The sequence below is a fragment of the Theropithecus gelada genome, chromosome 1 (genome assembly GCF_003255815.1).
Source record: "Theropithecus gelada isolate Dixy chromosome 1, Tgel_1.0, whole genome shotgun sequence".
Taxonomy (NCBI): Eukaryota; Metazoa; Chordata; class Mammalia; order Primates; family Cercopithecidae; genus Theropithecus; species Theropithecus gelada.
Genome location: NC_037668.1, coordinates 206,800,247 through 206,818,254, shown reverse-complemented (window position 1 = coordinate 206,818,254; position 18,008 = coordinate 206,800,247). Strand labels below are relative to the sequence as shown.

Sequence of the window (18,008 nt, the reverse complement as noted above, 5' to 3'; positions counted from 1 at the left end):
TTGCTGTGTCCAGTGTTTTGAGTTATATTGAAGCTTCTCATTTCTACAAGTATATCTTTTATGGTGAGAACGACATTTGGGTAAATTCCGAGACAACTTTTCCCATCTTGAAGACCCCGAGGAGCCTGTATCCCTGCTGGGGTAGAGGTCCCAAAATGCAGTCCACAGAGTATCACTGGCCTGGTGAACCATCCGTTTTCAAAAGACAATAGTTAGAAGGAAATACTCAATTTTAAACAGTCACACAAATTTCTTCATAGTATTTAGGATTTGGAAATTTGAGGAGAGGGTTGGGGGAAGGTATTGTAGAGAATCTCTTACCCTTTGGAAAGTAAATGGTAATGCTTTTATAATTTTTTTTTTTTTTGGTAAACTAAGAATCAGCAATTAATAAAAGTAAGTATACTCTATAATCAGAGACAGAATGCTATTATTTTCAGGCCAGTACTCCCTAGAGGTGCAAACTGTATTTAATTTAAATGCAGTTGTTTGTCTAATGGGAAGCTGGTAGGGCCTTGCTGCAGTTCTCTGAGGTGGCCAAATTAAACTTGGCTGGCAGCTCCTGTAATCCTCTTGGGCAACTTTACAGCCAAGCCCCAAAGGCTAAACGGCAGGCCTGGAGCTGAGTGTGGCCTCCCCACGGAGGGTGACTCCTTGAGTTCAGTGAGGAAAACCACAGTGCCTGGCAGTGGTCAGCCAGGAGTATGACTGGCCACTCCTTAGGCATCCAGAAATAGGAAACACAGAAAGCATTCCACAAAAAGAGCTAGAAACCCAGGCTGGAAGGAAATGGCAGCGCAGGCAAGAGGGCAAGAGTACCCTGGGCGCTCCTCCATCCCGTTTCTCTGGGGAGGTTCGTGAGGTGCTTCTTCAACTGTTATTCCGCTCATTGCTTATCCCAGTTCACCGTTCTCTGTGGCATCTTTTTGGGGGAGGAGGGAGGATGAAAGTGACACAGTGTATCTACAACACTAAGGCCACATGAATCAGGTAAGTGCAGTGACGCTCTGTACGGTCTATGAGAGCGGGCATCTCGAGTATGCATACTGAGGCGCAGATGCACAGACACTCGCATCCACAGGCGACCGCACCCACAGAGGAAAGGTGGCAGTGTTGGAGTCACTAGGATTCTTGGGGGCTGTTTGCCAGCCATCAACAATGCAGCCATACTTCTTTTTCTTTTTTATTGTGGTACACAACTTTTATATTTACAACTCATGAAATTGTTAACTGGTCCTTCATCTAGGCAGCTGTGTATCAATCAGAAAGGACTTCCTGCAAAATGTTATATTGTAAGCCCCCATTTAGAGGCGGCATCCCTAAACTGACAGTTCTTGCTAGAGTTGTTCAAATGTTCTGCCAGTATATAGCTAATGAGTTGTTCAAATGTTCTGCCCGTATATAGCTAATGAGTTATTTTCTATCTCAAGAGTTACTTGGAGGCCGGGCGCGGTGGCTTACGCCTGTAATCCCAGCACTTTTGGAGGCCGAGGCGGGCAAATCACGAGGTCAGGAGTTCGAGACCAGCTTGGCCAACATGGTGAAACCCTGTCTCTACTAAAACTACAAAAAAATTAGCTGGCGTAGTGGCAGGTGCCTGTAATCCCAGCTACTCAGGAGGTTGAGGCAGGAGAATCGCTTGAACCCAGGAGGCAGAGGTTGCAGTGAGCCAAGATTGCACCACTGCACTCCAGTTCAAGCGACAGAGTGAGACTCCGTCTCAAAAATAAAATAAAATAAGTTATTTGGACACAGATCAAAATGGTTTCTCCTCTAAAGATAATATAAAAACCATAGCACTTGGTTTTATATAAATCACGTGGCCAATTTGGTATTATTGATTCTAAATTCTGCACTGTGTGTTGAAATCATCTGGCAAGTAATTTGTTAAAATCATGGGATGCTTCAACTTCTTTGCCCACAAAATGTGCAATGCAATGCCTGTTTACTTAGCCCACCCGCCTTCAGCCTCATCAGCCATGCTGTTTTGTTCCAAGTCACTGTGCTACACAAGCATCTGCCACCAGCACACACACAGGTGCGATACACAGACACAACTTTCTACAAACACGGAAATTGGCAGGAAAAGAAGAGGAGCAGGTTTGTTCCACGTTTTCCAGCCACCAGCCTTCCCACCCCCTTGATAACTGGAGGGCTGGGAACTGGGTGCCTGAACTAGCAGCTTTACTAGGATCAGTCCTTGTCGGGGCTGATCATCAGAGATGACACTCTATCCACTGAAAAGACTCTCCCATCTCCCTGAATGTGCTTACCTTCACTCAGAGGTAAGAAGAAACAATTTTTTAAACTATTGTGTGTTAAGCAGCTGGCGGTATGATCTGCTAAGGAGGAAAAGGAAAGAACGATTTAGTAAACCATTCTTCCAATCAGTCCTGAGTCCTCCCATCCGACTTTGTTACTCTAGCTGAGACTATTCACACAAGCAATATACGTGAATTCTGTGCTTTTCAGAGTGAATTTTTCCTTGAGACTCACATCCAACCATCTGTTAGATATTTTTCTTTGTTTGAATAGGAGGCATTCCAAACCCAGGTATAACAGAATCCCCGACTTCAATCTGCCCTGCCGCCCCCACCCCACCATCCAGCAAGAGCTCCTCACCTCAACCGTGGCACTGACAGGGAATCCTGGCTATGTGCAGGGAGGGGACGGTCACACGTGGAGTTCTGCCACGGCACCTCTTCTTCCTTTAAATCTCAGCATGACACTGTTGCTACAGGCTGTGCACATTTGGCCCTGAGTTGTAGTTATTTGTGAATTCATCTTATCCTTCATTAAATTTCATTGCCTTACGATACAGGGATTGCATCTGACATCTCCATCCGTGCTCCATGATCATTCTGTTTGACTAATACAATAATCATTTCAGGACCTCGCCACAAGAGACACTAAACGTTCTTTGGATTCACAGCAATTTATCTGCTAAATGTCAACTCTGAGTCTAGGGGCACAGAAACACTAAAGCCTCAAGAAAGGACTTGCGGGAGCAATGAAAGAGTGAACTCTGGAACCACGTAGACGTGGGTTCAAATCCCCTTTGTCACCACTATCACCATGCTCTTGAACGAACCACTTAAACACTCCAAGCTTGTGTCTTTACCATTAAAGGTTAAGTGTGCAGAAGACCCCGCAGCCCCAAGTGCTAGGGGCCACCCTGAATCTGTTCCACACAACTGGATACTTTCAAGTAGGCAGTGACACTCCTACCCCCACATAAGCACAATTGGCTGCAGTGATAAGCCCCTCAGACTAGCTATTTAGCTTGGAAATAACCTTCACCAGCTTGCTTTCTCATTTAAGACAAAATCAAAGTCTACAAAACAGACATGACTGAAACACCGAGCTCAAAAGGACAAGCACCAGAAAGAACATGGCCCCGAGCTCAAAAGGACAAGCACCAGAAGGAACATGGCCCCTGGTATTTCAGAGGCATGAAGGGCGGAAACGCAGAACGGCCTCCCAAGGGTGCCAGGAAAGGCTCCGTCTTGATGGAGTCTCACTCCAGCTGGGGCAGACCAGCTCCACCAGGCCTGGGTGCACACTGATGACATTTCCCCAGCCTGCCTCTCTCTCTCGGTTCTCCTGAGGGCTGTGGTGCTTTCAGATTTATGGCCAGGATCAGGTTCCCAGGCCTCTGTGGGAAGCCTCTACCCATCTCAGAGGCCGTGCCCCTCCTGGCCCACTGAGGCATGCAGCCCACACCGGTGTTCAGTAACCCTCCTGTCCTGGTGATGGTGGCTGGAAGTCACAGCCAGCCTGCCAGACTTCCTGAGCTCAGAACTCAGTCTCCCTGAACAGCCCCGCCAGGCAGGGACCACGGAAGGAGATGCCCATTTCCTTCTACTGGGCAAGTAGCCCTTTTTGAGGGATTAGTTCATAATCTATTAGGCCTTCCTGTTGTGGTCCCTCCAAGGCTAGGCAAGTCCAGGTCAAGCTTCACAAAGCTACCTTGGAAGAAAAGCGCTGAGGAAAGACACTGATAGAGGAGCCAGTCTTGGGCTGCGCACCATTTTGGTTTCCATGCGAGTGCCTCTGCCCCATTCACTGTGCCCCAGGCCCAGACCAGGGCACCTCACCCCCCACATGCCTGACTTGTCCACAGTTAGAGAGAAAGCACACTGCCGCTTATGCCAGTGGGTTTGTAGCCAGTGCTAATTTGTTTTTTAAAATCCTGGAAATTCATAGATCTTCACCAAAAATGACCTAAAAACACTGAACTGTTTATCACTCCAGTACCATCCACCACGTGGAGGGAAGTTTTTATCCTCTATCAATTCTGGGGTTTCAGTGGTCTTTTCTACTTGCCTACTTTATTTTTATAGTACCCCTGTTGTGGGCTGAGCTCCACATTTCTACACCATTATTTCTGAAAAGCCCAGCCCCTGGCACTAGGCACTCTCCACAGTTGTGTGGAATGGTTGACAGTTTCCTTCCGTGGTTGTGACATCACTCTCCTGAGATGACAGTCACTCCCTGCTTTTCTGGAAGGGAAACTAGGCATAGAAAGATTCAAAATTGCTCCCGAGTAAACTAAGGCAAAGCAGTGCTCTTGTGCAAACCTGTGGGCCTGAGCTCTTGTCATTTGGTCGGCTGAATATCAGATGCTATCAACACTTCTAAAGGTTGTGTATTCCTCCCACACAATGCCTCCTGTCTGAAACCATCAGATTTATTTTTATATTTATTAAGCAGTAAGGAAACGAACAGTAAGAGCTGGCAGAGATAACCTAAAATGGTTTTCTTTTGGAATAATATTTTTTAAAAAACCAAATTAACTGTTATCACTTTAAGTTGCATGAGACTGAAGCTACACCTGGAGAGGAATTTAATTTTCATGACATGCAAAACTGATTAGGCAGTGAACTCTTTCCTCCCCCTTCCCCTGAACACATTTATAAACTTCAACAGGGGCGAATTCCATCTAATACTCTGAAAACCATTTCTCATCTCATAATTTACCCAAATCATGTGCATGACTGCAAGAGGAAATAAACGAGAAATCTTTAAGCATAAATAAGCCACAATGGATTGTTCATCTTGTACAGACAATCCAGCATTAAGGCTAATTTGATCTTTTAAACATTTTATGGAAAACAGCTGTTGAGTTTTCTCTAGAAAAGCCCACAAGGTTCCATAACCCCATAGGCATACAGCCTCGACAGGAGGGCTCCATTGGGCTCCTCTTGAACTGGGCACTCCTTCAAGGGAGGCAGGAACGCACGTGTCTTCACTTCCTGCTGCTCTGCACACACGTCACGATATCTGGCAGAAGGTGGTTTCTGTTTTCCTTGGTGACCTGTGGGAAGAAGCGAGAGAGCAGGCTTCAGAGCTCCTTTCCTCTTCTTCAGTCTTAAAGAAAAGCCTGGAAGGCTGGGAGAGGGTGAGGTATGTTTTGTCACCCAGGGAGGAGGCCCAGCTCCTCAGGAGCACTCAGAAACAGGACAGGTATCACTGAGTCCCAGCATCAGCTTCTGCCAAGTGACAGCTCGAAAAGTCAAAGTGGGTTTGGATCCCAGACAGATTTCAGCCAACCATGGGGAGAGCTGTGAAGTGAGCCCTATGAGGCATACCGGGACAGGTGATGGGCACGCAGGACCGGGCAGGATGCCTGAGCATGACCTGTCCTGAATGGAAGGAACTGAACTGTCGGAGTGAAGCGAGGAGGAGAGCCTGGGAGCCAGCGGGGCCCGGGAGAGCAGCCAGCAGAGCAGCAGCGAAGCACCCAGAATTCTGGGATGCTCAGTCATCTACTCGCCTCTCCACAAACTTCAAGTGCCCATTTGAAAGATGGAGAAGTGGAAAAGCCAGAGAAGTGAGGGTGCCTCCGTAGAGACTGTGACTCAGGCCTCCTGACCGCAGTGTGTTCTCCATCACTTACACCATTACCAAAACAAACAAAAGCAACAGAGTTTGCCGGAGTTTTACCCGATGATCTGTTTATTTTTCTTTCACTACCACACCATCCCGAGTGCCCCAGGGTGAAGGAAGGGCCATCTCTGCTCCCATCGTGGCGCCTTCCTGCTTGGCCCATATAATATCCATCCGCTCCACACACGCTGATTGGGTGGAAGGGCAAGCAGCAGCCAGGCACGGAGATGCGAATAGAGAAGTACCACAGGTAAGGACCCTGACCTCATGGAGCTCGCAGACCAGGACGGGACAGGCATGCACGAGGACAATGAAGGAGTCTCGGGGGGGGGCAGGCAGGAACAGGGGCATGTGTGGGGGTCAGGGGCAGGAAAGTCTTCCAGGGCTGCTTATGCCTGGACGTAATTTCAACAGGTGAGCCACGGAGGAGGAGCTGAGCCAAGGTTCCTGGTAAGAATGGGGAGTGCATCTGGAAGCCTTCTGAGGTTCAGGGTGGTTGTATCTGAAGAGGGGGCCTGGCATACAGTAGGTGTCAATACATGTCCGAGGAGGAGATCCAGAGCGGACCTCGTCAATTCTGCTTCCTGGTGTCTGCTCACCCTTCTTGGAAGAATGCTCTGATTGTCTTTCGGAGACTGCCCGGTCTAGGAAACTTGCCCCCAGCCAACAAGTGGGCAAGCCAGGCCCTGGCAACCTCTCTGAGATCTGCACCCCAAGAGGAGTGAGCTCACGCAGCCAGAAGCCGATCCCATTTCTACTGGTCCTGGCTGCGTCAATCCCGGGCAGCTCTGGCTCCACTTGAAATGAGGACAGTCAGCTTCTCCTTCGGCTTCACGGGACAGCTCCAAAGCCTGTAAGGCTTTTTGATGCTGTTTTCACTTAAATTAGCCGAAGTCCATTCCTGTTGTTTGCAACCAAGGAATCCACCTGAGGTAGAAAGGAGGCAACACAGAGGTGGGCACCACGGGGGCCCTTTTCGTCCACTCTGAGTTCAGCAGTGATTGCAGTAGCTTCTCACCAGCCAGGCTCTGTGAGAGTGGACGGTGACACACAGTTGGAGAATATGCTCTGGTCTTCCATCACACAGTACGGTGACTACAGAGCAAATAACAAGGTCGTGTATATTTCAAGATAGCTACAAGAGAAGATTTTGAATGTCATCACCACAAAAAATGATAATTTAAAGTGACAGATATGGAAATTACCCTGATTTGATTATTATACAGTGTATGTATGCATTGAAACATCACACTGTACCCCATAAATATGTACAATTATATCAATTACAAATTAAAAATTAATTTGAAAATTAATGAGCAGAATACAAACACTCCAATATTAATATTTTGATACTCCCTTTGATTTCCCTAAGATTACTTCTGAAAATTATGCAGTAAGATGTTGATGTGAAACTCTCCACAGTATTCAGTTATGATATTCCCTGTATGAGGAAGACACACTCCCAAACGCAAGAACGAGGAGCACAGCATCTGCCAGCCTCAGGAGTCTTTGCCTTATGTGAAATTCTAGTCTACTTTTTATTCAACAGCCAGAATTTTGGTTGTAGAAAGTCTTTCCTGAGAGGCTAATTAGAAGAGGGAACTGGGAGCTGGGAACAGGAAAAGGAAATAAAGAACACTGCAGAAAGAAAAAGGTAATCCCAACCATTCTTTTTTTCTGCACTGGAGCCTTAAGAGAAAGAAAGGAAGCTGAGTGAACCTGAACCCCTGCACCTGCCCAGTGGCTGTAGGAGGGCCCTTGGTAAGAATTTATACTGGGCACAGTCAAGATAAGACTGTGAGCTCCATGGGGTCAGAAGCCACATCTCATTCATCCTGTGACCTCCAGATCCAATCCCTTGCTTATTAGGAATGTTGGGGGCCCTTCCCACAGTTTCAAGGAAATGCCTGTGGTTTTGTTTTGCTTTCTTGCACGTAGTTATATACTAAGAGGCATTTCTTCCCCGGCCTGTTTCATCCATGTTTTCAGGTTTGGGGTTGTTAAAGTCAGAACACAAGCAGGACCCGGTACCTGGTATTGCATCTGTGCCCAGCAGATCAGTCAAGTACTATCTCTCGCAGTACCTAGGCCAACCAGATGGGAAGCCAAACTTGTGATATCACCACCTCAACTTCTTCAACAACCAAGAAGCGGGAAGGGGAGACTGAGCAGGGCATACAGCCACTGATCATATCATACAAGTTAGAAGGCAGTGAGGTAGCATGCAAGCAGCCTGGAAGACCAGATAATATCCACTCACTGCTGCCAAGAACATGTGCACCCCATGGTCTAAACAAAAGGCTTAGTCATACTATGAAGCTGCCAGCTTGAAAAAGATCTAAAGTTGTTGATAACATTGTCAATGTTATGACATTAACTAGAAGGCAGCAAAATCAATCAATGACACACTCATTGGGATACAATGGGATAAAACTCAATGGGATACAATGGTAATAACCTCTTAGAGTTCTGAAAAACAAATTATCGAAGAACCCATAGTCACCTGCTATGATTTGACTGTGTCCCCCAAATTTCATGTGTTGGAAACTTAACCCCCATGCAAATAGAGGTGGGGCCTTTAAAGGGTGATTAGGTCCTGGGGGCATTCCCCCATGAATGAGGCAATCCCTCATGAATGGATTAATGCCATTACAGTGGGAGGGAGGGAGTTATGGCAGGACTGGGTTACTGATAAAACGATGTCTGGTTCTCCCTCTCTTTTGTTCATTGCTACAACTCCAGTGAATAGAACAGTACCTGACATACAGTGGGTGCTCAATATTTACCGAATAGATGAATAAAAATACTCCATCACCAATTTCTTCTACTGATGCTTTACTAGGTAATAGGAGGTGCCAAAGGTTGTATCAGTGAGATTTTATTTTCCTTCTTAGGTACTGTTCTTTCTTTTCTTTTTTTCACATGAGAGAATGTTATCATTTTGCCTCAACTGTCAAACATAATTCTTGAAAACTCAACAGAGGAAGAAACGCCCACTACACTCACTCACAGTTTCACTCTTCCCATTGTTCTTTCTTCCTTCCTGATGTTCCAGGTCTCCTTTTACCATTTCCTTTCTGATAAGAGAACTTCCTTTGGCCATTCTTTTAGAGCGGTTCTATTACAACAAATTCCCTTAGTTTTCCTTCATCTGTGAATGTCTTATAGAATTAAGAGTCGACAGTTGCTTCGACACTTGGAAAATGTTGTACCACCTCCTTCTGGCCTTCGTGGTTTCTCCTGAGAAATCTGCTGTCACTCATATTGTTTTTACCCTATAGGTAAGGTACTGCTTTCCTTTCACTGCTTTCAAGACTTTAATTTTCCGAAGTTTGACTATGGTATGTCTTGGCATGAATTTGAGTTTATCCTCTTGGGGTTCACTGAAAATGTAGGTTTATGTCTTTTGCCAAATATGACAAAAATGCAGCCATTACTTCTTCAAACACTTGTTCAGCCCCACACTCCTCTCCTGGTGCTACAATGACGTGAATGTCACACCTTTTGTTATAGTCCCACAGGTCCCAGAAACTGTTAATTTTGTTCATTTCTTTTTCTTTTAAGTCTGCTCTTTGTCAGGTAATTTCTATTGTTCTACCTTCAAGTTCACTGATTCTTTCTTCTGCCATCTCTATTCTGCTGATGAGCCCAATCAGTGACTTTTTTATTTGGCTATTGTATTTTATAGTTCTAAAATTTTCACTTGATTCTTCTATCTTCTAGGTTTTTGCTGAAACTTTCCAGTTCTTTGCTGAGACTATTTTACATTTGTTTCATGTGCATCTGTATGTATCTGTAATTTTATGAAGCATTTTTTATGATGGCTGTTTTCAAATCCTTGCCCTATAATTCCACTATCTGAGTCATCTTGCTGTTGAGACCTACTGATGCCCTTTTCTCACTCAGGTTTAGGTATTCCTGATCCTTGGCATGACAAATGATTTTCAGTTGTGTCTGTTGTGTTGTTTCTTAGGTCCTTAGGTTGCTAGTCAGTCAGACTTTTTCTCCTCACCTTTCAGGTCTTCTTATGCTTGTATTATAAATAACATCCAAGGTTTCTGGCTGCAATTAGCAGGAAAAATAAACACAAGTGTGTCTACTCCATCTTGTCTAACACTGGAAGAGTTTTCAGGTGTTTTTGGAAAGTACTCTGTTCACCCAATGTTATGAAGAATAAGTCTAGATAATATTACTAATTCGCGTAGAATATTTCCCCCATATCATGAGCTCAGTCTTATCTTCACACTACCCATGTTCTTTGGAAAGTACTCTGTTCATCCAACATTATGAAGAATAAGTCTAGATAATATTACTAATTTGTGTGGTATATTTCCCCCTGAGCTCAATCTCATCTTCACACTACACATGTTCAGCTGGTGGCAAGGGGAGGCTGCCTCTGACCCCTTTTCATAGCTCATTTTCTTACCTGGAATGTTCTCCCTTCTTTTTCCCATTTCCTCCTTCAAGAGCCCACTCAAGAACCCCTTCCTTTGGACACCTCTCCCCACTACCACTGCTCACACAGATCTCTCCCCTCTCTGCCCCTGGATTTTGATTGCCCCACGGTCTGTTTTTCTTGAGGGCAGAGATCATGCCTCACATGTGCCTAAACCATGGACTAAGTACTGAATGTGAAGGCCACTCTCAAAAATGGATTCGGATACTTTATCGCATGTATGTGAGCAATGGAAAGAACCCAAAAATATATCTAATCCAACTCCTAAGTTTGCAGATAAAGAAAATGAGGTTCTTGGCCAGGCACAGTGGTTCATGCCTGTAATTCCAACACTTTGGGAGGCTGAGGCAGGCGGATTGTTTCAGCTCATGAATTTGAGATCACCCTGGGCCACATGGTGAAACCTCATCTCTACAAAAAATGCAAAAATGAGCCAGGTGTGGTGGCACATGCCTGTAGTCCCAGCTTTTTGGGAGGGTGAGGTGGAGGATGGCTTCAGCCTAGGAGGCAGAGGATGCTGCGAGCCAAGAGCATGCAGCGAGCCAAGAGCATGCCACTGCACTCCAGCACGGGCGACAGAGACTAACCTTGTCTCAGAAAAAAAGAAAATGAGGTTCTTGATTTATAAAACTGGAAAAGGCCAGGCACAGTAGCTCACACCTGTAATCCAGCACAGATTACTCTGGGCAACAGAGCAAGACTCTGTCCCTCTCCCTTAAAAAAATAAGCTAAATAAAAAAAATAAATAAAACCGGAACAGAAGGACCACACAAACCCCAAAGCAACAAAAAAATAACAGGGTTTGTCAGCCCCTATCTCTTACTTAATTAACTCAAAGCTAATTGTTTTATTTACAGATCATTAGAAGCAATGATTATCTTGCCTGGAGAATAATTTTGAGTCTCAGAGAGAGGAAGAAATGTGGTATGATCCTAAGACACAAAGTTTATTTCTGGGCATCACATTCAGCTCCCTTCAATCCCTCCTTAGGACTGTTAGGTGAGATTAGTTTGTAGAGCTAGCCAATTCCTGGAGTCTAACATTAGCTATTTCCCAGTCTTCCAGCCTAGAAGCTATCTGACCTGAAAACTAATTTTCTTTCATGATCTTTCATTGCCTCGATTTCCACGGAACTCTATAATCACAACCAAAAATGTAAAGTAAGAGAAGACGACATGAAACTCTGAAGAACCCCAAAGACTTTTCAGGGCTCTCAAATGCCACCTCCTTGAAGAGACCTTCCCTGATCACCCTTGCTACTCCTGCCCCCAACTACCACATTGCCTGGTTTCTTTATTTTTGCTTTTATCAGTATCTGAAATTGCTTAACTTATCTGTTCACATTTTTGGTATCCAGCTCCTCCACTCAAATGTAAGCTCCATAAGAGGAGGGACCTGGTCAGTCTCGTTCACCACAGTATCCCAAGACTTAGAATGACACCTAGCACATAGTAGGTGCTCAATCGCTATTGACCAAATGAATGAATAAATAAATAAATGAAGAAGTGCACATATTTTTCCAAGTCTGGCTGGTCTAACCTTAATGGCTGTTTACCGCCACACTCTAGGATTCTTTGGTGGCAACATGTGGATACCGCCACTTGGGCCAGTGGGCCAAGGTGACATTTTACTCAGTGATGAAAATGATAATGATGGAAGGTGCTCCCAGGTACTCACTCTCCACTCCCCCGATAGGAGTGGCCCTGCCTGCCTGACTTGTTCACTTGGCACTTGCAGGGCCAGGGAGCTTTTCAACTAGGGGTGGGAGTGAGGCGTGTGAGCAGAGCTCAGCCAAGAGCACAGCTATCACTGACTCAAAGAAACTAAGGGCAGGGGTGGGGGAGAGGCAGTATCTGACTGAGAGGAAAACAGAGAGACAACAGGGAAGGAAAGGCAAGAATTTCGATAAAGTGCCAGCAATGCCATGAGTCCCTTACGACTGGCCCAGACACTGCCACTGGTTAACAAGTCCTAGCCCCTCATCTCTCACATGTGGTCTATAGCAGTGCTTCTCAAAGTGCAGGAGACCTAAAAACCACGGGAGAACTTGCCAAGAGAGATCATGGGGCCATCCCCCGGAGTGTGACTCCTTGGACCAGGGCAAGGCCCACTCCCTGGTGATGCCTGTGCTGCCATTCTGCAAGCCTCACATTGAGTAGCAGACCCTACAGCTGCACTGGCGAACGCAGCAGCCACAGGAGGCCACAGAGCACCTTACATGTGGTCAGAGTGACTGAGAAACCGAAAGTTTAATTCAATTTAAATTTGATTATTAAATGATTAAATAAATAATTCAATTTAAATGTGATTAAATTTAAATAGCCAGATGTGGCTAGTCGCTACTGTTCTAAGCAATGTAGAGAGTACATTTCCCTCACTACGGGAAGTTCAACTGGACAGTGCTGCTCTTCAGCACCTGGAAGCTGTGCCTCCAAACGCATCCACAGCCTCTTCTCCCCACAAGCAGAAGTGGGTCAGCTTTAAAAGGGAAACCTTTAAAACAAAAAAATTTGCCTCTGTATCCCAACCTGGCCTTTTAATCTGAGAAGAAATACGCTTAGAACAAGTACCTTAGCTCAGGCAGTTCTGATGCCAGAGAGGTCCTAGTGTCTGGTGGGGGAGATGGAAGAAAAAAGCAACCAGAATAACTGCGACTGTCAGGAGGCTCTCCCATAAGCGAGTCTGGTTTTTTATCAAGTAGAGGTATAATTTAAGTTCTATACATTTCTAGAAAATTAGACTCACCTATATTTCTGCATGGAAGGGTAAAAATGGTAACTCAAAACCAAAGATATATTTTAGAGCCATCTGCTATTTTAGATCATCTGCTCCATTTCCACAGGTTATGGAGGACTGGCTGTACTCACATTAAACACCTTCACGTCCTTTCTGTTTCGGATTTCTTCTACAAGAGCCAGTGGCTTTCCTTTAGGAACTGGGATTGTGCCAAGGATTATAGTCCCTGGGGTAGACAGCGTCTGATACACAGCTTGAATGAAAGGCTGACTGAAGAGCTCCATCTTCCCAATCTCGTCGATGACACACACTCTTTGCCCTGGACCACTGCTGCAGTCAGCCTAGAATGACAAAAGACTTTCACTGGGACACCAGAGTCACATTAACCAAAGGGCCCAAGGGTCCCACTCCCCAGTCACTCACCAACGAGGTAAAAAAGACAGAAACCTTTTTACTGGATTTCAAAAAGTGACGTCGCATCCCACAGACCACCCTGGTACTGTGAGGGAGGAGACTGCACAAGGGGAGTCCCAGGAGCTGGGAATCATTAGGACTCTTGGCGGCTGGCAGCCACGCCTGCTACCAGTGGGATGTTCAAGGAAGTAATGGATATAAATTGGAATAAAGTCATGAGAAAGAGAATCTGAGATCTAAAGGATGCAATTGTACTTACTTTTTTTTCTCCTTTAGCCAAGACTCGTTTCCTTTTAATTTTCACTTGTTTCCAACAATGCTTATGGACCAGATCATTAAATACACAAGCATCTGCCCAGAGCAGTTATCAGCCCCCCAGCATGTAGGGAATCTCATATGGCTCACAATGGAAAAAAGAGGCTATTATTATCACGAAAGGCTCCCATGCCTGCAGTCTCATTTCTTTTACATCGAGGTATTTGGGTGCCACTTATTTTCTGGTTGTACATAAAGTTTGGTCTCTGTCTTGGATCCCCTCTCCCGAATCACTCACTCTGGGGGAAGAGACGTGTTATGCTGTGAGGATACTCAGGCAGCTGACGGTGAGGTCCATGTGGTGAGGCACTGAGGCCTCAGACCAACAGCCAAGAGGAAATGAACCTACCAGCAACCACATGAGCAAGTTTAGAGGCAGGGCCCTCCTAGTCAAGCCTCAGATGACCACAGCCCCAGCCAACAGCTTGCCTGCAACCTCAGAACCCCAGCTAAGCTGTACATGGATTCCTGATCCTTAGATACTGTGTACAATAATGCGCTTGTCATTTTAAGCTGCTAAATTTTGAAATAACTTGTTCCATAGCAATATATAACTAATACACATGTCCTCTATAGAAAGCCTTCCTAGAGAAAGCAGATAGGACTTTGGTTGATTCTTCCCTGGGAGGGACACAACAGGACATAATAAACATAATAAACACTTCAATGAATGGTGAATGACAAATACACCTTATATATGTTTGTATGCATGATTATTTTGAAAACTGTATGTAAAGCTGATTTACAAAGTACTCTTCACTACAGTTCTGATTCCTTAAACGATGACAGCAATACAGTCCCAGAGGGCACGTATGAGTTAAGCTAGATTTTGTTCAAATTCCAAAAGCGCAAGGACCGTATAGTACAGTGTGGCTGGTGGTAGGGATCAGTGGCAACCAGGGACAGCCAGTGACAGACGGGGCTGCGGGCCCAGATCCTAAAAGCCTTCCATGGCACACACAGAGGTGGGAATCTTCTCCTACAGCCGAAAGAGTCTAAGCCAGGGAGGATCACAAGTTGTGCTAGAAAGACTGCTGGCTGTGGAGTCAGAAACACATGTTAGACTCCTTTTGGAATACACAATATAAGACAGTGGGTGTCTAAACCCCAGTTGTGATTGCACACAAGCAGTAGAGCAGTGTTTTTCAGACTTTTAAGTAAGCGGTAGTCTATTTTCCTACTGCATATTGTACGCTTATGAAATATTTTTCCACTCATTTTATTAGCTAAAAGATCAAGAAGGAGTCCACTGATATAACCCAAGAGAGGTCTGAATAATCTCCACACTTCCGTGTTTCTGACACGCTTCATTTTTGCCTCTCTATTAAGTGTATCTGTACACATGCCTAGTCTCCCCACTTAGGGCAGGTACATGGTTGTCCTCATCTGCATCCTTCCTGAGGAACTCACTGATGTACCAGAGCTGAGAAGTGGGGAGCGGAAGGGGCAATGTCAGCCTCCACTGGTGGGGTCAGGGGGAAGGGCAGAGCATCTATGAAGTAAGTCACTACTTATTCCAAGTTTTTCCTCCAAAAACGAAAGCCATATTTGTGAGAAATAAAACAGCGATCAACCACCCGTCTATGATAATAAAAACAGACAACCGTACAGGAAGGTTTCTGTCTTCCTGGGAGCATGCGACTCCAACTGACCTGACTGTTCTCAAGTACTGTGGACATTTTGTTGCCCCCAGAGATGATGAGTAATTGTGGACGTCATTCCTCTGGAGGCTATCATCTAAAAGCCAAAATAAAACTTATTCTGGCACCTCAAAATGACAGTTTTGGAAGGTGCCAAATCAGACAAGAAGTGATATGAAAGAATGTGTGTATACATGCACATGTATTTATTTGACTATATACATGAGGGTAGTAAAATGCACGTGGCCGTGTGTACATACACACGTACAGGTAGAAAGTGCGTGGCTCTTCAACAACCAGCCTTCCTGCAATTCTCTAGAACATTCACTAGTGAAAGCTCACTGACATTTATTTAAGTTTCAGCACAAAAGTATTTGGACTCACATGCATACATGACTTTCTACCAACTGGACATTGTCATTTGCAAACCTTAGCCTACATAAAATCCTCAATCTCTCCAGAATTAGGGAGTTTTATAATCCAGGAACTTCAGGAATCTCAAAAATAAATCTGTGATTTTTAATTAAAAATGCAAGCTATTCATATTCAATTGAGAGAAAGATGTCAGATGCTGGGCTACTCTGAAGCACGTAGACACTCAGCTTGCTTTTCTAAATAATACAAGATCATACACTCAAGGTCTTAAAAAAAGAACCACCATAGTGTTTAACATGGTTTTATTTCTATATAAATTCAAGCAACTTTAAAGGGAAACAAAGAAATAAGTAAGTAAACATTCACCCCCTTTCCATTGTTCTAAATTGACAGAGACGCAGACTTAGAACAATAGGGGCCCAGGTTCGAAGGTGGTCAGGAACCCCTCCCCAACCCCCGGTGTGGGGAGAGTCCTAATGAGCTCCCAGAGAAACTCCACCTGCAGCTGCTGGAGTAAGGAGTGTGTAAAAACTGTGGGTGGCTCTCAGCCACGTGGTCATCATCACGATGTACACACCATCTGGGGTGTACACACCATCTGGGGAGCACCCTTTCCTCCCCTCACAGCCTCTCCTCAGAGGGCAACCCAGGCAGCATGGCTTCCTAGGACCACACCTCAGTCCTATGTAACACACTAGCCTTCCTGGCTGCACCCCTCACAGGCTTCCACTTCAGCTGATTACACATGTTCAGTCACGAAGCGCACTTTTAGTTCTCCTGTTCCGGGAGAGAAGCTATTTCCTTAGATAGAGTCCTAAAATTGACGAGCCAGGGATCAGAGAAGCTACGAATAATTTTATAACTTTGGTTACACTCAGCTAGTTTGCTTTCCAGAAAGATTAGAGCAACAAATATCTTCGTACAAGTTATATCAGAGACCTGAAAAGAGTGTGATTTTTTTGAGTCCTTTGTTTATTTTTATATATACTTTTAAAAATACAAAGAACATATAAACCATAAAATAATTTCATTTAACCAAAATGCCAAACTGAGAGCAAGCTAATCAAAGTGGTCTTTGCCTTATTCTGAATTATCTGCATAATAGATATTTCTAGTGGTATTAATGTTAATTTTAGGAGGACTGTTTGGACTGTTTTATTTTAATATCAGACACACAGACTAGCTCCTGAGCTCACCCATCTGGGACGGCAAGTACGGAAAGTCATGAAAGTGAATTAGAAGTGTCTGTCAGAAGGTAGGCAGCAAAACTGCAGCCCTTCCCCCAAACAGCAGCAAGTTGTGGGGAAGCAGAAAGGCAAATGGTGGTAACAGCAGCCATCTCTCAGTCAGCCCACAATTCCTCACCCACTGAAGTCATTAGCAAAAAGTACAGGGCTCCGATCATATTTTATGTGTGTTTATTCCAAGCCTTCAAGTTTCATAATCCCTTTGCTGTCTGGTGGCATATGGACTGTGAGTCTCCAGGGCACAGCCAGGACAAGCTGTCTAGACTGCCCAGTGGTGCCTGATAGCCTGGCCCTTCCCCAGTCACGCATACTCTGGGCAGAAGCTGCTCCCCCGGACGTGCCAGAGATCCTCACCCCGGCGCACAGACAGACTAGCTCTGAGGCTCTTCCTGGATGTCCTAAATGGCCTCTCGGGACTCAAACAGGCTTACCCACATGGTCACCTGACCAAAGAGTGCTTGAATAGTGCCCGTGAGGTTTTCCAAGCTATCTTCAGACTGAAATGACACCTACTGGCTGACAGTCAGTCCAGTGAGATGGAGAGCCCAGTACTCCTTGTCCTCCTCATGCTCTGAGCACTTGGGACTGGCCCAGACATTTGGGCTCCTGGGACTCCATGACAGATTATGACACCACTCTGGCCCCCAGCTCCCTGGCAAACACAAACCCAATTGTGATGGGAGGCTCCTCTCAAGGTACTGCCATCCATCACCTCAATTAACTCCTCAAGAAGACAATCACAGCTATTGCTCTGTTGAGCACCTCCTAGAAGCCAGGGGCCAAGGCACTTTACAAGCATTACATTCGTCCTCTCAGCAACTTCACATAGCAGGTAACAGCATCTGTTTCACAGATGAGGAAATGAAATGAGGCATTAAGGGATTTACTCAAAAATCACTGAGAGCACAGTGACAGAGCTGGAGTCAAACCAGAGAT

At 45.2% G+C, this 18,008-nt stretch overlaps 1 protein-coding gene across 3 annotated transcripts in view; it reads right to left on the bottom strand.

The window, feature by feature from the left end:
- Nucleotides 1-4,669: 4,669 nt before the first annotated feature.
- Nucleotides 4,670-18,008, bottom strand: part of NTPCR (nucleoside-triphosphatase, cancer-related) — a 29,136-nt gene continuing 15,797 nt past the window's right edge. Inside the window, exons 4-5 of one of the 3 annotated variants that reach the window (XM_025405729.1) lie at nt 13,213-13,422; nt 4,670-5,317 (exon numbers count right to left, since the gene is read on the bottom strand). In XM_025405729.1, the coding sequence (XP_025261514.1) occupies nt 5,249-5,317; nt 13,213-13,422 (279 nt within the window). In that variant the 3' untranslated portion in view covers nt 4,670-5,248. Of the gene's footprint in view, nt 5,318-6,628; nt 6,985-13,212; nt 13,423-18,008 lie in introns of those variants that run through there. The other 2 variants (XM_025405720.1, XM_025405738.1) reach the window with 2 other exon arrangements.